This window comes from Astyanax mexicanus, chromosome 18 (assembly GCF_023375975.1).
Source record: "Astyanax mexicanus isolate ESR-SI-001 chromosome 18, AstMex3_surface, whole genome shotgun sequence".
In the NCBI taxonomy this organism is placed as follows: domain Eukaryota; kingdom Metazoa; phylum Chordata; class Actinopteri; order Characiformes; family Acestrorhamphidae; genus Astyanax; species Astyanax mexicanus.
Genome location: NC_064425.1, coordinates 14,749,397 through 14,773,382, shown reverse-complemented (window position 1 = coordinate 14,773,382; position 23,986 = coordinate 14,749,397). Strand labels below are relative to the sequence as shown.

General features: G+C 39.5%; 1 protein-coding gene across 1 annotated transcript in view; it reads left to right on the top strand.

The window, feature by feature from the left end:
• The first annotated feature begins 378 nt into the window (after window positions 1-378).
• rtn4rl1b (reticulon 4 receptor-like 1b) overlaps window positions 379-23,986 on the top strand; it is a 305,761-nt gene continuing 282,153 nt past the window's right edge. Inside the window, exon 1 of the mRNA XM_007245894.4 lies at window positions 379-1,067. Within this exon, the coding sequence (XP_007245956.2) occupies window positions 1,055-1,067 (13 nt within the window). The 5' untranslated portion in view covers window positions 379-1,054. The remainder of the gene's footprint in view (window positions 1,068-23,986) is intronic.

Below are 23,986 nucleotides of genomic sequence, written 5' to 3'. Positions count from 1 at the left end.
AGTATAAACAAGAACGATGTCTAGACCAGGAGTATGAACTACCACCCAACCAACAGCTTTAAGAAATATTAACCAATCACAGAGCAGTTTAAGCCACTTCTAGCAAATGTTAGTAAAAGGCTACTAATCACAGATCAGTATTAAGAACTACTAGCCAATCATAAATCTGGATTTCTACCCAGTCATTGCGCTGTATTATAAAATAACAGCCAATCGAGAGCAGTTTTATGATCTAACGTCCAGCCCAAGCCCAGGAGAGCAGTGTGTTTGTGTGTGCGTGTGTGTGTGTGTGTTTGAATAATATTCAATCCGAGAGAAGGGGGCGTGGGTTTTCCTGAAAACGGGTGTGTTAAAAAAACACACTCCCACTCTCACACTTTTCCGCTCCTCCAACTACTGAGGCAGCGCGCGCAGAGCGATGGACCCCGGTCTGAGCTCCGACTCTCACCACCTCCCCTCTACTCCCTTTACCCCCAGCCAGCTCCAGCCCTGAGAGCCAGATAGCCCCGAGAGCCCTGAGAGCCCGGCTCCGGCTTCTACTGAGGTAAGTCTGAAGCTAAGTGGACCTATAGCGGACCGCGCGCGCTCCTGAGTGCTGGATGTGAAAGCTGGAAGCGGACGGTGGACTGCAGAAATGTGTCTGATGCCCGGAATGCGCTCGCGGAGAGAATGAGAGCAGACTGACTACACCACCTCTTGTAGATCCTTCATCCTCATCTTCTTCTTCATCTTCATCATACACTCCGTTCAGATCCAGCCAAGTCCAACTCTCTCTCTCTCTCTCTGTGTCTCTGAGAGCGCCGGACTCCCTCAGCATCAGGACCACCAGCATCAGCATCAGAACCACCAGCAGCCCGAGACCACTGAATAGAGAGAGAGAGCGAGAGAGAGAGAGAGAAGCAGCGCTGTGGGCTATTTTGCGCGTATCTCGCTCGTATCTCAACCCACCACGGTGAGGAGGATCGTTGGGAGAGCACGTTGGAGACTGGAGTAGGAGAATAGATGAACCCCAGCAGCGGGGCGTGAGAGGAGGACCCAACCAACACTTTTCAACATGTTCAAACGGGGTAAGTCTCAGATCTAACGCTTTTTTTTTATAACTCGCTGTTTTGCGCTGCGGTTTTATCTTGTGATCTTCTTCATCTTCATCTGTTCTGACCTGAATCTTCTGAAGTTGCTGGGAACTGTGTTGAAGGAAGGGTTTGGCTGAGGAGAGTATATAGCTATAGCTAGAAAGCCTGTATGGATGGATATGGACCCTGTTAGAGCTGGTTGATTGATGGAGCTATAGTTGAGCTCGTGAGTTTGGTCTTCTTTGGGAATAGTATAATAATAATAAAATGAATCAAATAGAACAAAATAAATAAATAAATAAAAATCACACTTTGAGGAGATTATTATTATTATTATTTATTTTTTTTCATCCAATGAAGCTTTGTCTTTGCTGCCATTTATATATAATAAATAAATAAATAAAAAACACATAAAAAAAAGTAAAATACTAAGCATGTATTTATTACAACATTTTTTAAGGTAAAAGTTTTTTTTTTTAGATAAAAATGACAAATAACATTTATGTAATTATGACAAGCTATCTTTTTCCCATAGTACGACATACTTGCAACAAAACATTCTAAGTCTCTCTATGACACGATATCGTATTATTACAATAATACGAGATATACTATAGCTCTAAAGCTGTCTCATAATCAAGATAATCAAGATAATCAAAATCATCATTTTTTAATTAAAACATATGCTTTTTTAACGTTTTATCACATGACATGGCAGCAGCAATAGCTTTTCCTCCATAAGAATCATTTGTAAGATGATAATGATGAAGAGGAGGATGATGATGATGATGAGGAAGAGATAGATCTTGGACATATTGATGAAGATGTGTATGCATCCTCCTCACGATATAAAAGCTTTAGAACTTCTCCCAGTCTTTTTAGACCAGTTCCAGTTCAGTCCAGCTCAGTGTTTCTGTGGTATCCAGCTGTTATTTGTGCTCCAGTGGCGGCGGATTGTTGGAGTGCTGTGTGGTGATGTGCTGGACGAGCTCGTGCTGCGCGAGCGTGGATGAAATATTCAATCACATAACGAAATATTACTCTTTAAGATATTCACGGTGGGTGCCGCAGTGCAGCTGAAGCTGAAGCATCTGACTCGTCCTGTGCTGGTTGGAACGTGTTGTGCTGTCTGAAGAAGCTCCTGGCTACTAGTTACCTGCTTTTACCTGAACTGGGAACAGTAATAAAGCTGAGGATGAATGAAGACGGTGTGTGTGTGCGTGTGGATCGGCTGGTTAGGTTGTTGCCATTTAGCCTAATACACTGAACGCACGTGTAGGCGGGCGCGTGCATGCAGCCAAATGAACTAAACTGGAGTTATTTGTATAGGAAGTAGGCTAGTGTGCGTAAAAAAAAGGATAAAAAGGTAGCTGGACTCTGGATTCTCACGTTTCAGTGCTTTTCAGCCACTAGCCTTAAGTTATGATGGGACAGCCTAGGCTATATTATCAATAATATTACAGGGATTTAATCTCTGAATCATTTAAATAGAATAGAATCATAGTCTATTCACTTTTACTGGGCTCTGTCTGTATGTGGTGGGCTGTATGTAGCTTGTGTGTATTTTCACACACACACACACACACACACACACACACACACACACACACACACACACACACATACACACACACACACACACACACACACACACACACACACACACAGAAGCATAGTAGAAATATTAAAAAAGAAGTAGAAGAAGCCTGATCAATTTAACACTCGTATCAGGAAATCGACACACACAGCAGGTGTGGGGAAAGGAGGAGGAGATGTGTGTGTATTTCTATTTGTGTGTATTTATGTGTGTGTGTATGTGTGTGTGTGTGTGTGTGTGTGTGTGTGTTCTAGCCACAACCCAAACGTGATTCTGCTGAAAATAAAAAGCATTTAAAGGCACTTTAAAGGCTCGTGACCCATCTAATAAATAAGAATCTAATAAATAGTCAGTTATTTCGAGGCCCCACCCATGCAAAGCAAAGCCCACCTTTTACAGACAGAGCCCAGGGGTCCTTGGGAGCCGAGGGAGTGGGAAGAGGGAAAAAGGTGGGGGGAGGGGGGGTTGCTCACGAAGCTACTTACAGCAGTTAAAATGATAAAAAATGATAAGCAGTCAAAACAAATTAATGTAATCAATTAATACTGAATCATGTAACTGTATATAAATGCTGTGCAAATGTAAAAAAAAGAAAGAAAAGAAGCCCCTCAGCCATTCATAAATAACACAAATATATACACATTCAGAAATAAGAATTATACACAGCCAGGGTCAAAAGTTTTAGAACACCCCCCTTTGGTTCAGTCAATAATCAGAAATGAAACAAAATCCAGTAAACAAATTGCCAAAATGAATTAAAACTGAAAAATGTATTGCAGTATTTAAAAAAAAAAACTTGGAATGTCAGTATTGGAACAGACCGGGTTAGTGCCGTTAGCATTTACTATACTGCAGCATTTACACACTTACACACAGCACATCACACTTTCATCTTAATAACTAGAAAAACACACAGAAACACAGAGAACTCTTTAAGTATTAAAGTATATAAAAGTCATTTCTTTAGAGAAATTACAGATGATGCCAGAGAGTTGTGACTACTGTTTCCTACACCTTCTTTGAAAGACTCTTGGAGAAACTGGAGAAAACCGCTACACAGGAAGAATCAGGTCTGGCTGACCCACATGGCAACAGCTTTAGCCTTTAGCTCAGCTTAACATGGTTAACATGAGTGGACTAAATCTCAGTTTCAGAAGTAAAGAGAAAGAGAAGAATTAGCGGTCTGACAGGTGAAGTGCAGTAATAATGTCATTGCTAAGATGAAGAAATACTGGGCTATACTGCATGTCAAATGGGCTGTACTATGTTGATTTACATGGATCACTGTAAAGCCGATTCTGTGACAACTTTTGGTATTAAAAATGTTATACAAATACATTTCTGTTTAAATACCTGAATGATCAGATAGTGTCCTTATGAACTTTGCCATCATTGAACTTGTTTTTGATGTGCTTTTATCCAGTTCAGGCTCATGGGCCACCAAGTAGAAAGAGGAAATTAAAGTAGAAGCTATTTTTGTTTCTTTTATTTGTATCCTTATGTTGCTAGAGTTGCCTTCAGCGAGAATGTGACCTTTTACTGCCTGCAATCTGTTTGTTTGATGGAACAAGTGCCTTGGAAACAAGACTTTTTCAGGCCATTCACAGCTTTGCACATTGTCCAAAATGTCCATAAATTTGTAGACACCTGCCTATTCTGCTTATTTAGCATGTCTTCTAAAATCAGTGGAATTAATGTGAGTTCTGTCTTGTCTTTGCTATAGTAACAGCATCAACTCTTCTGGTAAACGTTCTTTGTTTGCTTTCCTGAGGTTAAGTATTTATGTTGGTTATGTTGGTTGATTAGTTTTGGATCACAAACACCACCGGAACTCAGCTGAACAGGTATCGGATGGAACTCCATCATTCCAAAGAACACAGTTCCACAGTTCTATAGCCCAGTGCTTGTGGGATTTATAATTTTCTTTGGAGATTATACCATAGAAGCTACAGTAAATTACAAATACACAAATACAAAGTGTTGTCTAGAAAGATATTGGGGCATATTTAGTGTATCTCTTTCTCTTTTCTTCTTGTTTCTCTACAGAAATTAAACATCTAAACATATAAATGTATAAATGTATTGGTGGCACGGTGGCTTAGTGGTTAGCACGTTCGCCTCCCAGCACTGGGGTCTTGGGTTCAAGTCCCTATCTGGGTGGAGTTTCCATGTTCTCCCTGTGTCTGTGTGGGTTTTTTCTGAAATTGATCTGGTGTGTTTATGTAAAAGTGTGTAATATGTAAGTGTGTGTGTGTGAATGGATGTATGACTGTGCCCAGGTATGGATTGGCACTGAATAAATGCTGGGTAAATGCTGTAGTGCCCAATGCCGTTCTTGAGGTGGACGGTTGTTTCCGGTTGAGAGTATGCTGTGCGCTATTGGCTGCCATTTCTCACCGGTGTGTGTATGAGTGTTGATGTGTAATGGGCTTGTGTGTAAAAACATGTAAATTGTAAAGCGTCCTTGCCTTTCTAGAAAGGCGCTATATAAGTTGAACTTCATTCATTTATTCATTCATTCATTCATATTGTAAAGTTGACCTCAGATGATGTCCATGATAACACTGCAAAAAACTAAATCTTAGCAAGTGAAATGATATTTCTAGCCATTAAATCTTATATTTTTGTCTGATAAGAATTTTTGACTTAATAAGCATTGTTTGGTGTAAGATTGCTTTTTTAATTTTGGGAAAAATAAGCTAACTCAGTCTTTTAGAATTTTCACCTCGTTTTAAGTAATTTAAACTCAAAATAAGCACAAAAAGTCACGAGTCAAGTTATTCTTTTTTTGTGTATAAATTTAACTCACAAAATAAGGAATTTTATAAGGAAGTCTTACTTTACTCATTTTGAGACTTTGTGGTTATTTTAAGAAATCTTCCTAAGAAAAATCTGCTTTTCCCACTGGCAAATTTTTTTGCTTCATTTAGGCATTTGCGTCTCAATTTACATATATTTTGTCTTGTTTTGCCAACAGATTTTTTTTTTTGCAGTGAAAGCTGTGCTGAAGGCTTTCCTCTGGAAATGTTCTGTAACTGCAGGCTCTTGCGTTTTCCAATAAGAATATCAGACTTTGCTGAATATATCTGTGACAGTATGTATCTGTGTGTGTGTGCCTGTGGTCACAGTGTGTGTGTGTGTGTGTGTGTGTATATTCGCGAGGCTGTCGCTGGCCCAGGCCACTGGTTTACCTTGAGCTGTGTGGGGCTGAGGCAGTGGCCTGTGCGTCAGGCCTGGATGATCTGCTCCGATTCAGCTGGTAGCTCCTGATTACCCTGCCCTGCTGACCACTCAACCATGGGCAGATGTGTCAGGGCAGTGCTGTGTGAGGAAGGCCAGCCGAAGCTGAGGTGTCCATCATGGTTGCATAGGTGCTGGTGCATGTCCCTAAGTCTCAGAGAAGGTGGAATAATTTTGCACCTGTTCAGCTTCCTGTTTTTATTATCATGAGGAACCCTAGTTTCTGCAGAGCCTATAAGGAAGAACGGTGGACAGTGTGGTTCTAGGTTCTTTGTGTAGTATTAAATTATCTGTGATCACATGGTATGCTTTATTTTAGGAACTATGTATGGGTATTTTTAGTACCTATAGAATAATCATACTTAAAAAGTCCTTAAAAAGTATACAAGAATGCCTAAAGTGTGCTTTGTTGGTTAAATGGTCCTTTATAACCACAAAAAACTACCGTATTTTTCCCACTATAAGGCGCTTTAGATTATGGTAACACTTTACTTGGATGTTCCATTTTATGGCCTTGTTGATGCTCAACTGACATTCAACTAACACTGAATTTAATGTCCATTAAATGTAACTTAACCCTATGTTGAATGTAAATGATTCAAAATAGAACCTAACCCTACACCTAACCTTAACCTAAGCTTAAAATCTAACCCCAAACCCAATCCTAAAATATTAAGATAAGCGTTTGGGTTAGAGTTGAGTGTAGGGTTATATTCAATAGAGAATCATTTACTTTCACCTTTTAGTTCATTTGCATTTAATAGACATGTAGTTGAATGTTAGTTGAAAGTCAGTTGAGCATCAAAGAGGCCATCAAATGGACCATCCAAGTAAAGTGTTACCTAGATTATAAAGCACACTATTAATAATTGTCTATTTTCTGCTCTATTTACATACATAAGGTGCACCGGATTATAAGGCACATTATTCAACACTAGTAAGGAAGAGAGGTGTCACCATGTTTTCCTTCTAATTCAGCAGGTCTCGCCGTAAAAGACCTATAAATCTAAGCTAAAATAAGCAAACAAAACTGTAATTATTTTAAAGTCAAATAAGCACTGGATGTTAATCTACACACATTTCTCTCCTGAAAACTGTTTGTTTTTTGGGTGAGTAAACCTCTAAAAAAAGCAAAAAAGCGAGTGCTTAATGCGGTTAATGGGTAATGCTAATACTGTTCCAGCAGTACTAGCCATTGTTAGCAGCAGGCTACAGCCCGATAATACTCACCTCTGAAAGACGAAAGAGCTAGCGCTTAGCGCAGTTAGCGGCTAATGCTAATACTGCTCCTGCCTCAGTGCTGGAGAAGTAAACTGAAACTCATGTATGACGCTGCACTTCAGTGGAGTGACTTTACTTCTTTTTACAACCTGACTGGTAAAATTCATGACGTTTTTTTAGTCATGTGTCTACCAGGAGTACATCAAAGTAGGCATTAGCACCCACAGTGGACGATTGGATTCTGATTATAATCATCTGTGCAAACAGAAAAAGTAATTTAATGCAGGAGACCCATGGCAAAAGTCATGGGATATAATACTAGTACTCTGTCCCATAATATTTGGTATGTTAGCACAGAATCCTGTTCAAATAGCTCCTGAACAAACCAGAACCTGAAAGGGTTCTTTAGTCAAAGAACCCTGATTCAGGGTTAAGGCTCAAACATATTATAGTACCATTCAGAGCAGAGAGGGTTAAGGGCCTTTTTTTTTATTGAATAAGTGCAGTTTAACATGTTAATAATAATGAATGCTGTTGTAATTTGCACTAGGGATTAAAATATAAAAAAAATGAAACATTTGGCTAAGGAATGAGTACTTTTTTCGCAGGTGTTAAATACTTTTTTCAGTATTTAATAAATTACTTTATTATATTATTACTATACTAAGTTTTTTTTTCTGCTCCTTAAAGACAAGTACAATTACATATAAATATACATACACAATTTTTAACATGACAGCATGTTGCAATTTATTATTGCAAACATATTATTGCTCAATATATAAGATGTACATAAGATATACTTGTTTTTGTTGCCATTTTTTAATCTCATAATTTTGGTTGCCAAATATCCTCAAACCTAAATAAACGAGGGTGCTTGTCTTTAGGTTTGAAAATGTCCTGCATACTTTTGAGGAACCACAGTGAACCACCCAGAACTAATGCAGGCTGGCATGGAATCCAAACGATGAACCTTTTATATGTTGCATAGAGCAGTGAAGATTTCCACTTTACGCTCCACATGTTGTGCTTCTTTAGATCTAATTTGCTTTCAAACCAATCAGTGTCATCCCACTCAATCTATATACATCAATAGAACAGGCATCACATGAAGCCATCATGCCTACAGCAACTCCAGAAGAGGGAAACAAGATCTATATGCAAATCATCCTGACTGGGGCTTTAAGTGAGAGGAATCAGTTACGGAGGTGGTTTTTAGCAGCTCTGCATGATCCCGTTAGGTCTTCAGATCATATATATAGTGCTGTGCTCTGTTCTATTTTTAGCCGTTTTATTTTTTATTTTTTTTGTCCTGTTCTTTGGTTCTACATGGAACCTTTGTTGAATTTGGTTATATTCTCTAACCTTTATAATTATATATATATATATATATATATATATATATATATATATATATATATATATATATATATATATATATATATATATATATATATATAAATAAATCCATTGGCTACACATACACACATATCTTTATTCCGCATAGCATGAAGAATTTGCCTGAGCTTGGCTGATGTGTAATAGCTTGGGCCAATTTCTTTATTATACTCAGTAACTGGGGTGTTAGCGCATGGATTGGGCAGATTCCCATATTATACTCAATACCTGGGGTGTTGGCACATGTGGATTGGGCCAATTCCCATATTATATGCAGTAGCTGTGGTATTGGCTCTTGTGGCTTGGGCCAATTTCTGGATTGTACACAGTAATTGAGGTGTTGGATTATATGACTTGGGTGATTCCCATATTATACTCAGTAACTGAAGTGTTAGAACATATGTTTTGGGTCAATTCCCATATTATACGCAGGAACTGGTGTGTTGGCACATGTGGATTGGGCTTATTCCCATTTAGTGCCTATATACTAAAGTGTTGGCACATGTGGCTTGGGTCAATTCCTATATTATACTCAGTAACTGCGTTGTTGGAACATGCGGATTGGGCCAATTCTTATATTTTACTCAGTATTTGAGGTGTTGGAACATATGGCGAAGGCTGATTCCCATATTATACGTAGTAACTGAAGTGTTAGAACATATGTTTTGGGTCGATTCCCATATTATACGCGGGAACAGGGGTGTTGGCACATGTAGATTGGGCTCATTCCCGTATAGTGCCTAGGAACTGGAGTTTTCGGACATGTGGCTCGGGCCAATTCCTATATTTTACTCAGTATTTGAGGTGTTGGAACATATGGCCCAGGCTGATTCCCATATTATACGCAGTACCTGGGGTGTTGGCACATGTGGGTTGGGTCGAATCCCATGTAATACTCAGTAACTGGGGTGTTTTTGCAAATGTGGCTTAGGTTAATTCTCATATTATACACAGTATCTGAGGTGTTAGCTCATGTAGCTTAGGCTGATTCCAATATTATACTTGGTAACTAGGATGTTGGAACATGGCTAGGGTCAGTTCCCATATTTTTCTCAATAACCTGGGTGTTGGCACATGTGGCTCAGGCAGATTCCCATATTGTACTTGGTAACCGGGGTGTTATGTAAGCCAATCATTAGGGCCACAATCAGGCCTTGCTTCAAACTGGAACCGGGCCCATGCAACGGAGGCTATTAGAGCAATGACTTTAAAATTGCTAAATTGTTCAAAAAGATATTGAAAATGAAAATTCAGACATTGACAAAGGAACTTGGAGCTGATATGTCCATATACTGTACAATAATTTGATAAGCTAAATGTTGTAATAAATCTTTTGTGAAATTATAGTCAAATTTGTTCATGTTCTGCACTATTCATTAGATTGTATCATTTAAAAGACAGAATTCCTGTTCTTCTGTAACCTCCCACCAAATTTGGAATGACTTTTGTCTGGCTTTGAAACGTCTGCTGATTTCTAATTACATTACCACGCACCAGCGGGTGGGGAAAACTAATATTAACCAATAATAATATCACGTTTCATACCACCTCTCCACGGTTAATAGAGTAAAAAAACATAGAGCCAGCTTAGAGACCCTCCCTGACAGTTATATGTTTCATATGGAAATATGATTTATGATGCAGACTGACTTTAACCATGCATGCTAATTTGCTTTTCTCCATCTGTAATGATTGTAAATTAAGTAGTGAGAATATGTAACACACCATCAGTGACTCTCTGTCTCTCTCTGTCTCTCTCTCTCGCTCTCTCCGCTAAATGGTATTGGAAGTGGGACGATCACCATGTTTCCTTGTAAGCTAAAGATATGATACACTTCACATACTGCTATCCCGTGACTTTTGGCATGGGAGTGTATCCGTATAGCCTATCTATCTGCTTTGAACAGAATTTCTGGGATGATATTATTTGTATTTTTATTCTGTGTGTGTGTTCTGCAGCACACTTGATGAGACGCGAACACAGTAACACTGGGAAACAAACAAGAGCTATTATTTTAAAATGGTGCTGAAATGTCACTCACAAATAAAGGCTCACACTTGGCATTTCTACTTTTACCTCTGTCATTGTATTCCCACTAAATTAGGCTGGATATTCACCACACAAAACACACTCAATCTGTTTTAATGTTTACGCGGGGCACTGAACAGTACTAACACTGTAATTCCAACAAGCACCCAAAAAGATAATAGTAGTAATAAGCTATTGCTTTCAGTAATTAAAAAATAAAAATAGACCAAATAGAGAAACCTATTCAACCTGTTTAAAAAGCAAGCGCATCTGATTTTACATCTCATTTCATATTCCGGAATACATTAGCGCAGGACCACATACTGTAAATGTAAATGTCACTTTCAGATCTGGAGCAGATGTGTCTGGCTATAATTGGCCTGTTGTGCTGGCTGGTCAACACAGGGCACAGCGCCATACTGAAACACAGCCTTTAAAGGACAAAGCTCTGCCTGTCACCCTTTGAAATCTCAGCGTTTAGATCTGAAGACGTGTGTGCTGTCGCTGTCCCATGCAAAAACGTGCATCTACATGTTTGTATTTTTACATCAATTGAATGCTGTTCTTAAAATTGTGTCTTAAACTTTTTTTCTTTTTATGTAGAGTTGACATTTTTGGAGATACAAGGTTTTTGCTTGGTAGAATTAGAATTAGGCCTGTTGTGAAAACTATGTTTGTTTGGACTATATATATATATATATATATATATATATATATATATATTGCTCCTGAAATAATTGCAATAAATGCTATTATTATTATCATTTATTGTCAGATCACTCTGTGTGAATAGAAGCGCTGCTATTGATGCTAACTCACTTAAATATCTTTCAAAGTTCATTCATATTTAAATTAAGTTACAATAAAACAGAATTGGACAGAATTGATTATTGAAGTCCTATATATTAAATAAATACATATATATTGTACAATGAGTCAATACTGTCATTATTGTGACAGGCCCAATTCGAATGAACATATTTGCTGTAAAAGCAGGGCATCAGCAGCACCTTACCCTACATAACAGGGTAAAAAACACAGGATAAAAACTGCAGGGTAAAAAAAAACAGGATTAAACTGCAGGTTAAAAACTACAGAGTAAAAACAACAGGGTAAAACACAAGGTAGAAATTGCAGGGTAAAAACTGCAACTTTGCTATATTACTCTGTTTTTTTTATCAGACACTACTAACAAATCACATAAGGATAAAAAGACCTAACTGAAAATTATATATAGATGAGTTACATTGCCCCAACTTAATTGTTAGCTTTAAGTTTAAATTTATTCGTTTAACCCCCACTCCTGTTTATTTCACTGTGCATTTCATTACTGGTTTTAATAAACTGGTGATAAACATACAATTTGTCCAGAAAACTGGAAAAAAAAAAACATTTACCTTAGTCATCCAGAAACAGTTCAGTTAGGTTTAGGACGGGTTTAGATTTTAGAGGACTGGCACTTTACTGTTTTAGACAATTCCATGCTGTATGTGTTCCTTTATAGCTCGGATATCTTCAGTAATAATCTACAATATAGAACATAATAAGAAATAAAGGAAACCCAGTGAATGAGAAGATGAAAATAGACTGGAGGGGTGAAAGATAGCAATGAGCATGGCGATGCAGCTTAAACAGGGTGTAAGATTGAGCCGTCCTTATAACTTGAGTGTGAGTGGGTGGGGCTAGAGAAGTATATAATCAAAATGTGTAGGGTTTTTTTTGGGACCTAACAGACTACTGTTTCAGACATGAGTTGATTCATATTTAAATGAACTCACAATAAAACAGAATTGCACAGAATTGATTATTGAAGTCCTATATAATAAATAAATACCTATTTACTGTACATCACATCAATACTGTCATTATTGTGACAGGCCCAATTAGAATGAACATATCTGTTGTAAAAGCAGGGCATCAGCAGCACCCTACCCTACATAACAGGGTAAAAAAAACAGCATAAAAATTGCAGGTTAAAAACTACAGGGTAAAAAAACAGGATATTAAAACTGCAGGTTAAAAATGACAGGGTAAAAAACACAAGGTAAAAATTGCAGGGTAAAAACTGCAACTTTGCTATATTTCCCTGTGTTTTTGTTTTATTTATTTTATTTTATTTTATTTGTTTTTTATCAGACACTACTAACAAATCACATAAAGATTAAAAGACATAACTGAAAATTACATATGGATGAGTTACACTGTGGCGTACCTGTATTTACCTGGACACACCTTACTTCCAGACCACCACGCCCATCAATATAGCTATCTTCACAAGCGTCTTTAAACAACGCTATTGCTGTTTAAACAACGCTGGTGCAATGTGTGAAAATAGACTGTTGGTGGGGTGTGAGATAGCAATGAGCATCGCTGTGTGCCTTGAGCAGGGTGTAAGATAGATAGAGCCCTCCTTATAACTCCAGTGTCAGTGGGTTGGGCTAAACAATAGCATAAGAAAATGTGTAGTTTTTTTGTGACATAATAAAAAGAATTAATTGAAAACAGACTACTGTTTTTCGCAGCCAAATTTCTGTAGATGGACTGACTGGATTAAAAAAAAAAAATATATATATATATATATATATATATATATATATATATATATATATATATATATATATATATATATATATATATCAGTGGCGTGCAGTGAATATAGTGGGTAACCCTTCTGTAAACCCCCCAAGCGAATTAGACAGCCATGGCCCCACCCCCAGAGTGAAAATCATGAATCTGATTGGTTAGATTGTCCTAGGACTTTGCTAACAGACTCATTACTACACCCTTCTCAAAATCAGGAGAAGGGTCCATGAGCAGGCACAAGGGGGCAGAAGCCATTGTAAAACGATCTGATTGGTCCGTACCACTGTCAGTCATATAAGAGTCCTGTAGCAACTAAAAAACACAGACTAATGCTTTGATTTTTATTTGAGTTAATTTATAAAATAAGTCAATACACTTACAATAACTATAATATATATTTCCTGATCAAAAATTAGGTAATTATTTACATGCACTTATTGTCACCCCTTCTCTGAAGGGTTAGAAGGGCCTCACTGCACACCACTGATATATATATATATATATATATATATATATATATATATATATATATATATATATATATATATATATATATATATATATTAAATAAGCAAGGAAAACGTGTTCTCTTCAAAGGGCCCAGAATGAAATTACCCAGACATAATAACCCCTGAGTGAATAGGCCTCGCTGGGGAGGCCTCGAGGGGAGCTGTCCATTCTGCGTTGGGTCTTTGCAGTGGAAGATGGAGGAGAGAGGAGAATTGCGGTTGGTAATAAGCACAAGGGCATGCAGTGAAAGCCGAACAGAGGAACACCTGTGGCTCAGCTTCTCCAGCCTCCACACCTGTTCACAGTCTCTTTCTCTCTCTCTCTTTAATCTCCTCCTCTCGCAGAGCCACTCTCCTCACCTTCATCCCCCCCGAGTCTGCACCTCAAACAGCCAGAGACACTTAAACAGCCTGCATCTGCTTAGCACCGCAGGATATATTGGCTCTGGGATTACACTCGACCTGCAGTTATCAGAGGCGCAGCGGTTTTGTTTTTGCAGTGCAGAGAGCAGGAGAGCCGACGCCACCGCGCAGCCAGAACACGCTCGCCGCCGCCGATACTGCCGACCAGAAACGGATCGTTTGAACTGAACTATAGAACCGGTTCGTCTGCCGCTGCCGTGACTCATCTCGCTCTGGTCTCTCATCTGGTCCCGTCTCATCTCGTCTCATCCTGACATCTTGCCATGAGATTTAATAGCTGTCAGGCTTTCTGTGCACTCACGGCACGGACGCGGAATATAACTGAAAGGGCTCATATAATGAAGAGCTCTGTTATCTCTATTATTCTGTGCCACAGTAATTCTAACTGTTCACTGTAATTTCACTGTAAAAAATATTACTTCTTGACAAAAAAACAAAAAACAAAAATCCATTTCAGATGCGAGGCACAACTTTAATATCCTATTCAGATCAGAGGCAGAATAAAATAGCCACCATCATCTAACTCACCTTGTCCCGTGACTTTTGGCACATCCGTTCGCAAGCTGGCCACGCGTGCACTTGTGAGTATAGGGTAGTGTGAAAAAAAAAAAAAACGTTTAGCATGAGTGTTACAACAATTCTTTTGATGAGTATTGATGCTCTATATTAAACACATTCATTGCCATCTTACACCCCTCCCTCCAGCAGTCTATTTTCACAACTTCCACCGGTGTCGTTTAAACAGCAACGGCGCTTGTAAATATACAAATAAGAGACCACTTATAAATGATGAGTTTCTTTGATTTTACCAAATTGAAAATCTCTGGAATATAATCAAAAGAAAAATGGAGGATCACAAGCCATCAAAACTCACCAAGCTGCACTGCTTAAATTTTTTTGGACCAGGAGTAAAGGCATCCAAGTTATCCAAAAGCAGTGTGTAAGACTGGTGGAGGAGAACATGCTAGGATGCATGAAAACTGTAATTAAAAACCAGGGTTATTCCACCAAATATTGATTTCTGAACTCTTTTAAAACTTTATGAATATGAACTTGTTTTCTTTGCATTATTTGTTATATCATCCATGTCTCGTTTTCTGCAAATAAATGCTTTGAAATATTTGAAATTTGGGAGAAATGTTGTCCTATATATTTTATAGAATAAGACAATGTTCATTTTACTCAAACATATACCTATAAAAAGCAAAATCAGAGAAACTGATTCAGAAACTGAAGTGGTCTCTTAATTTTTTTTCCAGAGCTGTTTATCTTTGACTACATTTTGCATCTAGACACATTGAAGATCTTGACCTGTAAGTATTTCCTCAGAGCGAGCAGAGTGCAGCCAAACAGCAGCTCCACAAACCCATTTGAGTTTTCCAATTAGAACTGCTCCTCATTCAGCCCGTCCACAAGTATCTGTTGTAATTGACTGAGCATTGCCTCTTATCACAGAGCTGAGCTTCAATTATTGCAGAGCTCTGGAAGACGCCTCAGACCTCCCTGCATGCCGAGCAGCTCATTTGTGCGAGGACACTTTGGGAATCACAATGGGATTAAAGCAGGGGCGGTGGTACGCTGCCGCTCGGAGGTCACATCCCCTCCCTCCACCTCCCGCTTCCTGCTCCTGATTCTGGGTACGGAGTCCCATCATTTCACCTCATGCTGAAAGGTAATTAACAGCATGTCAGTATGTACTGTGTGCTATTCTTACCATGTGCCACTCTTTCCAGAAGTGTTGTGCTCTCAGCTTATGCCTGCCACCTCAGTCACACGCATGATTCCAGGAAAAGAGTGACGGTGTTGCGCTAGGTTAAGGTTCAGTTTTTTTTTTTTTCTGCAGAGGACTACTTATGATGTTTTGATCTGTTTGTGCACCAAAACTGTCTATAATATAGGGTGACCAAACGTCAGTATTTCTCGGGACATGTCCGTATTTCACGTCCTGTCCCGAGCGTCCCGTTTTTTTTTTTCAAAAAGTGAGGAAATGTCCTGGTTTTTAAATTACCTTCATTGGACCACAGTGGCGCAAAAAGGGGGTATGCAGCCTATGCGACACATAGGGGCACTGCACTAGAGGGGGCGCCAAATCAAAGCCCCAAACAAATCCCACCCCCCACCCGCTGATGATTTTAAAACATATCCCCCCCAACCCCCCGACGACTTTACAACGTCTCTACATTCCCCCATGGCGATTTTAAAATGCATGTCTCCATCCACCCCAACCCCCCCCCCCCCCCACGATATTAAAAACCAGGTGTCCTGGTTTACCTAAATAAAATTATGGTCACCCTATATAATAGAGTCCACAGAATTCAGAAACTAGACTCAAACTCAGACTAGAATCAGTCAACATAATGAACAACACCAATTTTGTCCAACTCCATGGGCATCCAGGTGCGACCAAACTGGTGGAGGTCTTTTAAACACAGTTAAAAGCTGGTGGTTGATTGGTTGAGATAAAGGTGTCATAGCATTGGAGTCTCCTGGTAGAACTTTCAGTAAGGCCCAATCCCATTTCGCCCCTTGGCACGATTCTTGTTAGGTTGGAAGGATAGGGGGGAAAGGAATAGGGCTTGTTAGCCCTTCATAAGGAGATTTTTTTTATATGCACACTTCAAACAAAAGGGTATGAGAATCACTGGTAAGATGGACAAGCACAAGCGACCAAACAAACCCACAAATGTAAACGTATTTTCCTTGTTAAAGGTGATAATAAGCACTACATTACCATGGTTTAATGTGTGGTTTCAATGTTTTCTGGCTGAATTCTTCATAAAAAGATTAAAAAGATCGCTAGTACTTTGTCTCAGTAGCTAGCTACCTTATCTAACTTTCCTGTTCCACCTTAAATAGTGCAACAGACAGCAGGGGATGCAGCATTCAAGGCGAAACGAAAAAAGTAAAATTAAAATAAAATGAAAGCTAATCAAAGCTAATTTTAGCTTCCCATCACAGAGAAAATAAGGAGTGGACCAAAATAATACATTTCTGTCCATCCTCCCCCTTTCTAAAGCCCTAAAGTTAACTAGTTAAGCAGCAGCAGCTAGGTTATTAAACTTTTAGCGCTCCTGATGACGTATCAGGGTCTTGAAGGGTCGTCACAATACTTAGGTTGAGAATTTCACCCCTTACCCTTGTAACTCTGTTCCAAAGGGAAGGGATACACTTGAAAAGAAGGGGTAGGGGTAAGTGGTAGAGCCAAGGTGCAATCTTCTATACTCTATACACTTTTTCAGATCAGTGTATAGAGATTAAAGATTCATTTCTTTTGTAGACATTCCGAACATTACATTCACAATCCAACCAACAGAAACAATCAAGGGAGTAGGGGTTTAATTTCAAATATCTTCTCACAGCATCTTCAACACATCTTCTCTGACACATTAAACATATCAGTTAGAGCACATGCTAGTTGCTTTTCATGCTGCTTCTCAGAACATCTGACTTTAGACTTTCGCAAAGCTACAAATGCTTGTTGTGGAAGGACAGTAATGAAGCATCTGGATACATTTGACAAATACAGGGGTTGGACAATGAAACTGTAACACCTGGTTTTAGACCACAATAATTTATTGTGGTGACGGACAGTTCTGGTGGAAACAGGAGAGTTGAGGTGCACATTGAATTCTGCCGTGATTTGATCAGCCGTGGTTTTATGTTTTTTGGATACAATCCAGGTTAGCACCCGAACATCCCTTTCAGATCAGCTTCCTCTTACAGCGTCCACAGTTACATTACCCTGGAGACCGTGGCTCTTGATACATCACAAAGACTTGCTGTCTTGGTCAGAGATGCGCCAGCAAGACGTGCACTATCAATTTGTCCTCTTTTGAACTCTTTTGAACTTTTGAACACAGCTATACCAACATACACACAGATATCCCACCTCTTCCAGAATCTGCGGGATTCTCCTGCATATTGATAGCGGGTCCTTGATGCCTTAATCGAGCTAGAGTATGGCACAAAGAGCATCCTGGTTTGGGTTTTTCCTCATGCTGTCCTCGTTCCCCTGCCTGTATTGTTTATAGGGCAAATGACTGAAAGACATGTTGAGGTATATATACAGTTACATGTTTTATTGTATCTATTGTAACGATAATGTTACTAGCTACTAGCTGTGCTGCTCTATTTATCGTCTTTATCGATGAAATCAAAAACATTACATGAGATAATTTGATATAATATGAATTATTAATATAATAGAATACAATGACTGTATTGGGACATTTTTTGTGATAGTGACACACTAGGCAAGCGCAATCGTATTGATATAGGACCCTATACTGTATATATACTATATTGACGGTCGGTGTAGTTTTATATTTGGAATGTCTAAACAGCTTGTTCAGCTGAGAATGTTCAGCTTCCTGTAATTCCGCAGAGTCCAGTTAACACAGTAAGTTACCTTGTGAATGTAAACAGAAACGCATAGCTGTGGGGCAGTTGCCCCATTGTGCCTCCCCCCGTAGTGCCGAGCCTGCTTCACAGCGTGGAACTTTTCACACAATTTAGAATTTTGCTTCTCATGTATGAAAAGAACATCACTGTTAAATGGAAACTATGCCCAGGGATAAAGTGTCTTATCAACTACAAAGAACTCCAGCTGTAATTTGAAAAGGCCCCCACAGGCCAGGTACAGCTACATTAACACTGCAGTCAATCACAGTGGAGGAAATGATGCTGTGTTGATGGTGCCACTCCTTTGACATTTAAACCTTGTTAAAAGGGGTTTTCATTTCTGATAATGCTGAACTACTTTAACGTTTCACACTCTCTCTCTCTCTGTAGACTTCTGTATTGTGAGATAATGAATACCTTTTCCATATTAAAAGTTTTCAGTTTTAAGTTTCTCTTTGATGTAGAAATAGTACGTTTGTGTCTTTGGTTGGAGAGAAAAAGTATGTTTGATTCTCATCCCAAAGTTACTAGTTTTTTTTTTTTTTTCAATTGCTGTTTGGCTTTTGAATGAAATGTTAAGCTCTGATTTTATTGACTGCTTTATTGCGGTATGACAGGCACACAGAAATGGCATAAAATTACAGTACATAGATTGAACATTGTAACCAAAATACTGTAATTGTTACCAATATGTTACCAATACCACTGACATTCTACAATTCTCAATACTAACATTTAATTTTAAAGTTTTTTTTTACAGCGACAATATGCCACAATATAAGCGGGATGATGCCTACAGTTAATACCGTTAAGGAAAGGCTGGGGTCTTGAGGTCCATATACAGCATCCATAACTTGTTGAATTTAGTGGAGATGTGCTGCTCTCCAGTCTCAACAACACTGCATTCTTCATAGCTTTGATTAGGGCTTTTGCTACTGGGCTGGGTTACACTCAATCCATAATGGAACAAGATGGGGTTTGTGGAATTGACTAAGCTCTGATTTAGTTATGCTGGTGTTTGGTTTTCTGTTCAAGGAGGAAGTTCATCGCATGTATGAAACTCTATGCCCAGGAAATACAGAGCAAGTGCCATACAAATACAATGCCACACATTTTCAGACTGTGCAAGTTGTTGGGTGCGTATGACAGACACAGAGAAATGGCATAAAATTACATAGATTTAACATTGTAACCAAACCACTTGTTCCCTGGTTTTATTAGTTGGGGTGTCAATATACCATAAAGTTGGGTATATTGAAATTCTACAATTCTCGATACTAATTCTGATATCACAACAAAAAATAACCAATAAAATAAATGTATTTCAATATGAAGACTTTTAAAGTTTTTTTTTTACAGCAACAATATACAAGTGGGATAATGCCCACAGTTAATACCATTAAGGAAAGGCTGGGGTCTTGAGGTCCATATACAGTATCCATACATTGCTGAATTTGGTGGAGATGTGCTGCTCTCCAGTCTCAACAACACTGTATTCTACACAGCTCTGACTAGGGCTTTTGCCAATGGGCTGGGTTACACAATGTTGTGGGTGTGAATATAACAGGATTTGGTGGGATTTGTGGAATTGATTAAGCTCTGTTTTGGTTATGCTGGTGTTTGGTTTTCTGTTGAAGGAGGAAGGTTTCCGTGTTGGCCCCACATATGAATGTCAATGATGGGGTTTCTTTTTACCTACATTGTAAATGAATACTGAGGTCTTCAACACTATGAAGGAACACATAAGGAATCATGTAGGAAAAAACAAACCAAAATACTCTGGGTGCTGTTAACTTGCGGTTTCTGAGGCTGGTAACTCTGCTGAACAGAGGTAACTCTTTTCTGTGGCGGTCCTGATGAGAACCAGTTTCATCATTACCTATTTGATGGTCTTAGCGACTGCAGATAAGGATAATTTCAAATATTGTAAAGTGAAGTGATTATGAAGAAACACATAAGGAATCATGTAGTAACTTAAAAGTGTTAAACCAACCAAAATACTCTTTTACTTTTATCTGGGGATCTGTTAACTTGCAGTTTCTGAGGCTGTTAACTTATTCTGTGCAACAGATGAACTCTTTCTTTTCCTTTTCTGGGTCGGTCCTGATGAGAGCCAGTTCCATCATAACATTTTTGGTGACTGCACATCTTTGTGACTGCATTTAAGGATGCTTTTGAATTCTTCAAACGTTTCGGGCCGACTGACCTTCATTTCTTAAAATTTTATTTTTTATTTTTTTATTTTTTATCCATATCATAATATGGATTAGAACATTACTCTCAAATAGAGATGTTTACTGTATACCAACTCTACCTCTTCACAACTTTACTACACAACTGACGTTCTCAAACACATTAAGAGGACACGAAATGCAAGTAATTATCTCTTGCATCAATGCATTTTATTCAGTGTGGTAAAAAAGAAGATCTCCAGTCTGTGGGAGTTGTTGGGTGCGCAGTTTAGCGAAGTGCATTTTAAGCATTTCATCTCATCGCATTTTGAGCAGCATCTTTCCGTGCCCTTTGCTGGCACCTGAAATCTCAGCACAAATGCTCCGGTTTCCTCTTTGGAGAGGAAATGAGATGCTGGCTTGGTCATTAGTGGATGATAATGAGGTGAGCGAGACAAACAACCCTAAGCCCTGTTGGTTTTGCTAATATTAATAATTAATTGCTGATTAAGTGGCTAATTGCGGCGGAAAGGTCAATGTCCACGTGAAGGCCGCTGACGTGGAGGCGTGTGGTGTTGGAGAGGCTGAGTGGAGGAGAAGATGACACAGCAGGCCAGTGTTGACAGGAATCCCAGGTGTTCTCCTGTTGCTCTGACATGTCTGCCCGCCACAGCCTCGCCTTCTCCCGGCGTGCCGCGAGCCGCCAGTGCTGAGATAGGGGTTTTGTCCGCCCCCTCAGGCACGCGCTGGCATCTGCCTCTCCTCCTCGTCACACCTCACTACTGACATACGACGCGCCCAGAGTTTGGTGGAGCTGGTGTGGAAGAGCGAGGTAATGAGCAGGCAAGTGTGCATATGTTGTAGAAAAGAGCAGCCACATAGAAACACACACACACACACACACACACACAGTCTGTGCAGAAATGTACTGCACGCATACATATCAGCTCATGCTGTTTTATATAAAAGTATTAATAAGAGCTATTAATAAGGGTTACCAGAACACTCAGGGCTCCTCAATGTAGCCCTTTGGGGGGCAGCATTAGCTGCTAACCGTGGCTAGTGCCAGCAGTTAGTAGCTGCTAATGCTAATGCTGCACCCAGCCTTAGTGGAAATCTGGAAACCTAAGCTTACTGTAAATAAACGGAAGCGCTTTACTCTACATCTTTTAGGAGAGAAATCTGTATAATCTGATAAACATTCTGCGCTGGTTTTACTTTAAAAGAAAATATATCACAGTTTGGTTTACTTAACTTAGCTTTACAGCTGAATTAGAAGAGAAACATGGCAACTCCCCTGTTCCTTACTAGTGTTGCAAAATGCGCCTTATAATCCAGTGCACCTTATAGTGGAAACGCCCACACCTGTATAAGTTGCGTGTATGTGCGTTGAGCCCACATGGTAAACATGCTTTGGCAAAATATCAATTAACTTCTATGGACTGTTGATATCTGTCTAGGTTGTATTCAGTCAGTGGAGCCCCTGTGTTTTCTGTTGCCTAGATAGCAATACGCCAGAAATGTATCTAAACACACACAACTTCTAGTGTAGATATATTCCTAAACTAAACTAAACTATTTAAATGACGCAGATGCAAGGCGTGAAAATACACTGTTCACAGGGTGTAAGATAGCAATAAGCATTACATCGCACCTTGTGCAGGGTGTATGATAGGGTCCAGAATGTTTGCAGTGTGCACAATATCCACTTATTAAAGTTTTGTCACCAGTGACACAGATAAAGACTTGAAACCAGACGAAGACATTTGCGGGGAAACTCAGACTCTTTATATTCTTATCATGCAATCAGCAAACTCAAATTAAGGCTGGATTCTGGGGACAGGTCAGGCCGTGGGGCTGGAATCTAACTTAGGGAGGAGGGAAGTAAGACAAACATATCTGGCTTATAAAGAAAAGATACTTACTCACCGCTGAAACTGTGTTGCTTTTATATCTAAGCCTGAGCTGTAAATAAGTATCTCCATATACGTTCTTTAGCGGCGAGCAGCCTTGTCAAGTAAAGCGGCCCCGCTCCCTGGTTATGCAGAAGATTGCTATCCAAAACAGTAGTCTCCCACTGTCCATGGTGCTGATCGCATAGTCCCGTGGTTTAGCACCATGGACAGCAGGAGAGCGTTCTGCACTTAATTACTCACTTACTAGTAGCATCACAGCGCACTCGGAGGAAAGTGCAGCGACTCGGTTCTGATACATCAGCTCACAGACGCCTTATGCTAAGCGACATCACCCTTTGCAGAGATGTTGGGAGAGAGCACTATCTACCCCCCCAAAGAGAGGGGTCAAGGCCAATTGTGCTCTCTCAGGTCTCTGGCAGCTGATGGCGAGCTGCATGACTGGGATTCGAATCAGTGATCTCCTGGTCATAGTGACAGCTCTTTGGTCCGCTAGATCACTTGAAGCTTGCATCCACAGTATCAGTGTTTGGTATTGGCAGAGACTTCAAAATCTGGTGTCGGTATTGGAAAGGAAAAAGTGGTATATCGGTGCACGCCTACTCACAAGATAACACCTCACAACAACTCACAACACTTATACAGGTGTGGGCTTTTTTTTTGAAAGCTGTCCTATGAGGTAAAACTTTTTTCCCAAGACTTTTGCTTCAGCTCATTATTACTGTATGTTAAGTGTTTCTGATAAATTGGCCGGTGTTTGCAGGTTCAAAGACTAAAAAGAATCTAACAAGCTGGAACGCCTATAAATATGTATATGAATTTATACAGCATATACAGTTTCTTCTACAGAGTCTTCTACAGTGACTCTAACTCTTTTCTGGAAGTGACCTTCAGCGCAGATACTCCTCATTACGATTCTTAATATCAATCTCATATTCTGCCCATGCCAACCTCAGCTCTGAATTATTCAGATCCGTCAAGATATGCAAACAGTGTCAGCTTAGCGGGGTCCGGTTCATTGTTTGTTTTATTTTTTTCCTCCGTCCAGCCTTGGATGGAAGTCCCTTCGGTCGGTGTGCTCAATTATAAAACTCTCAGCAGGGAGCTTATATTGGATGTTCCAAAATGTGGGCTGTTTTTTTTTCTTTTCTCTCTCTCGCTCTATCTTTCTCCCTCACTTTCTCCCTCCCTCTGCTGACCTCCTCCCTGGCTCCTCTTGTTCACCCCACCCCAGAACCCAGAGAACCGCTCTGCTCCCATTAATGAGACAGGATATTGTGACAGGGCGATCTGAATGGGATCTCGCTAATAGCCAGTGTTCCTTTGTAAAGCTGGATGTTATCGGGGCTCTTACCTCGGCCTCTGCTGAGGGTTTGGACGGTGTTACTCGAGCTAGGTAATGTGCTCGTGTTAAGAGAGGCCTTCACT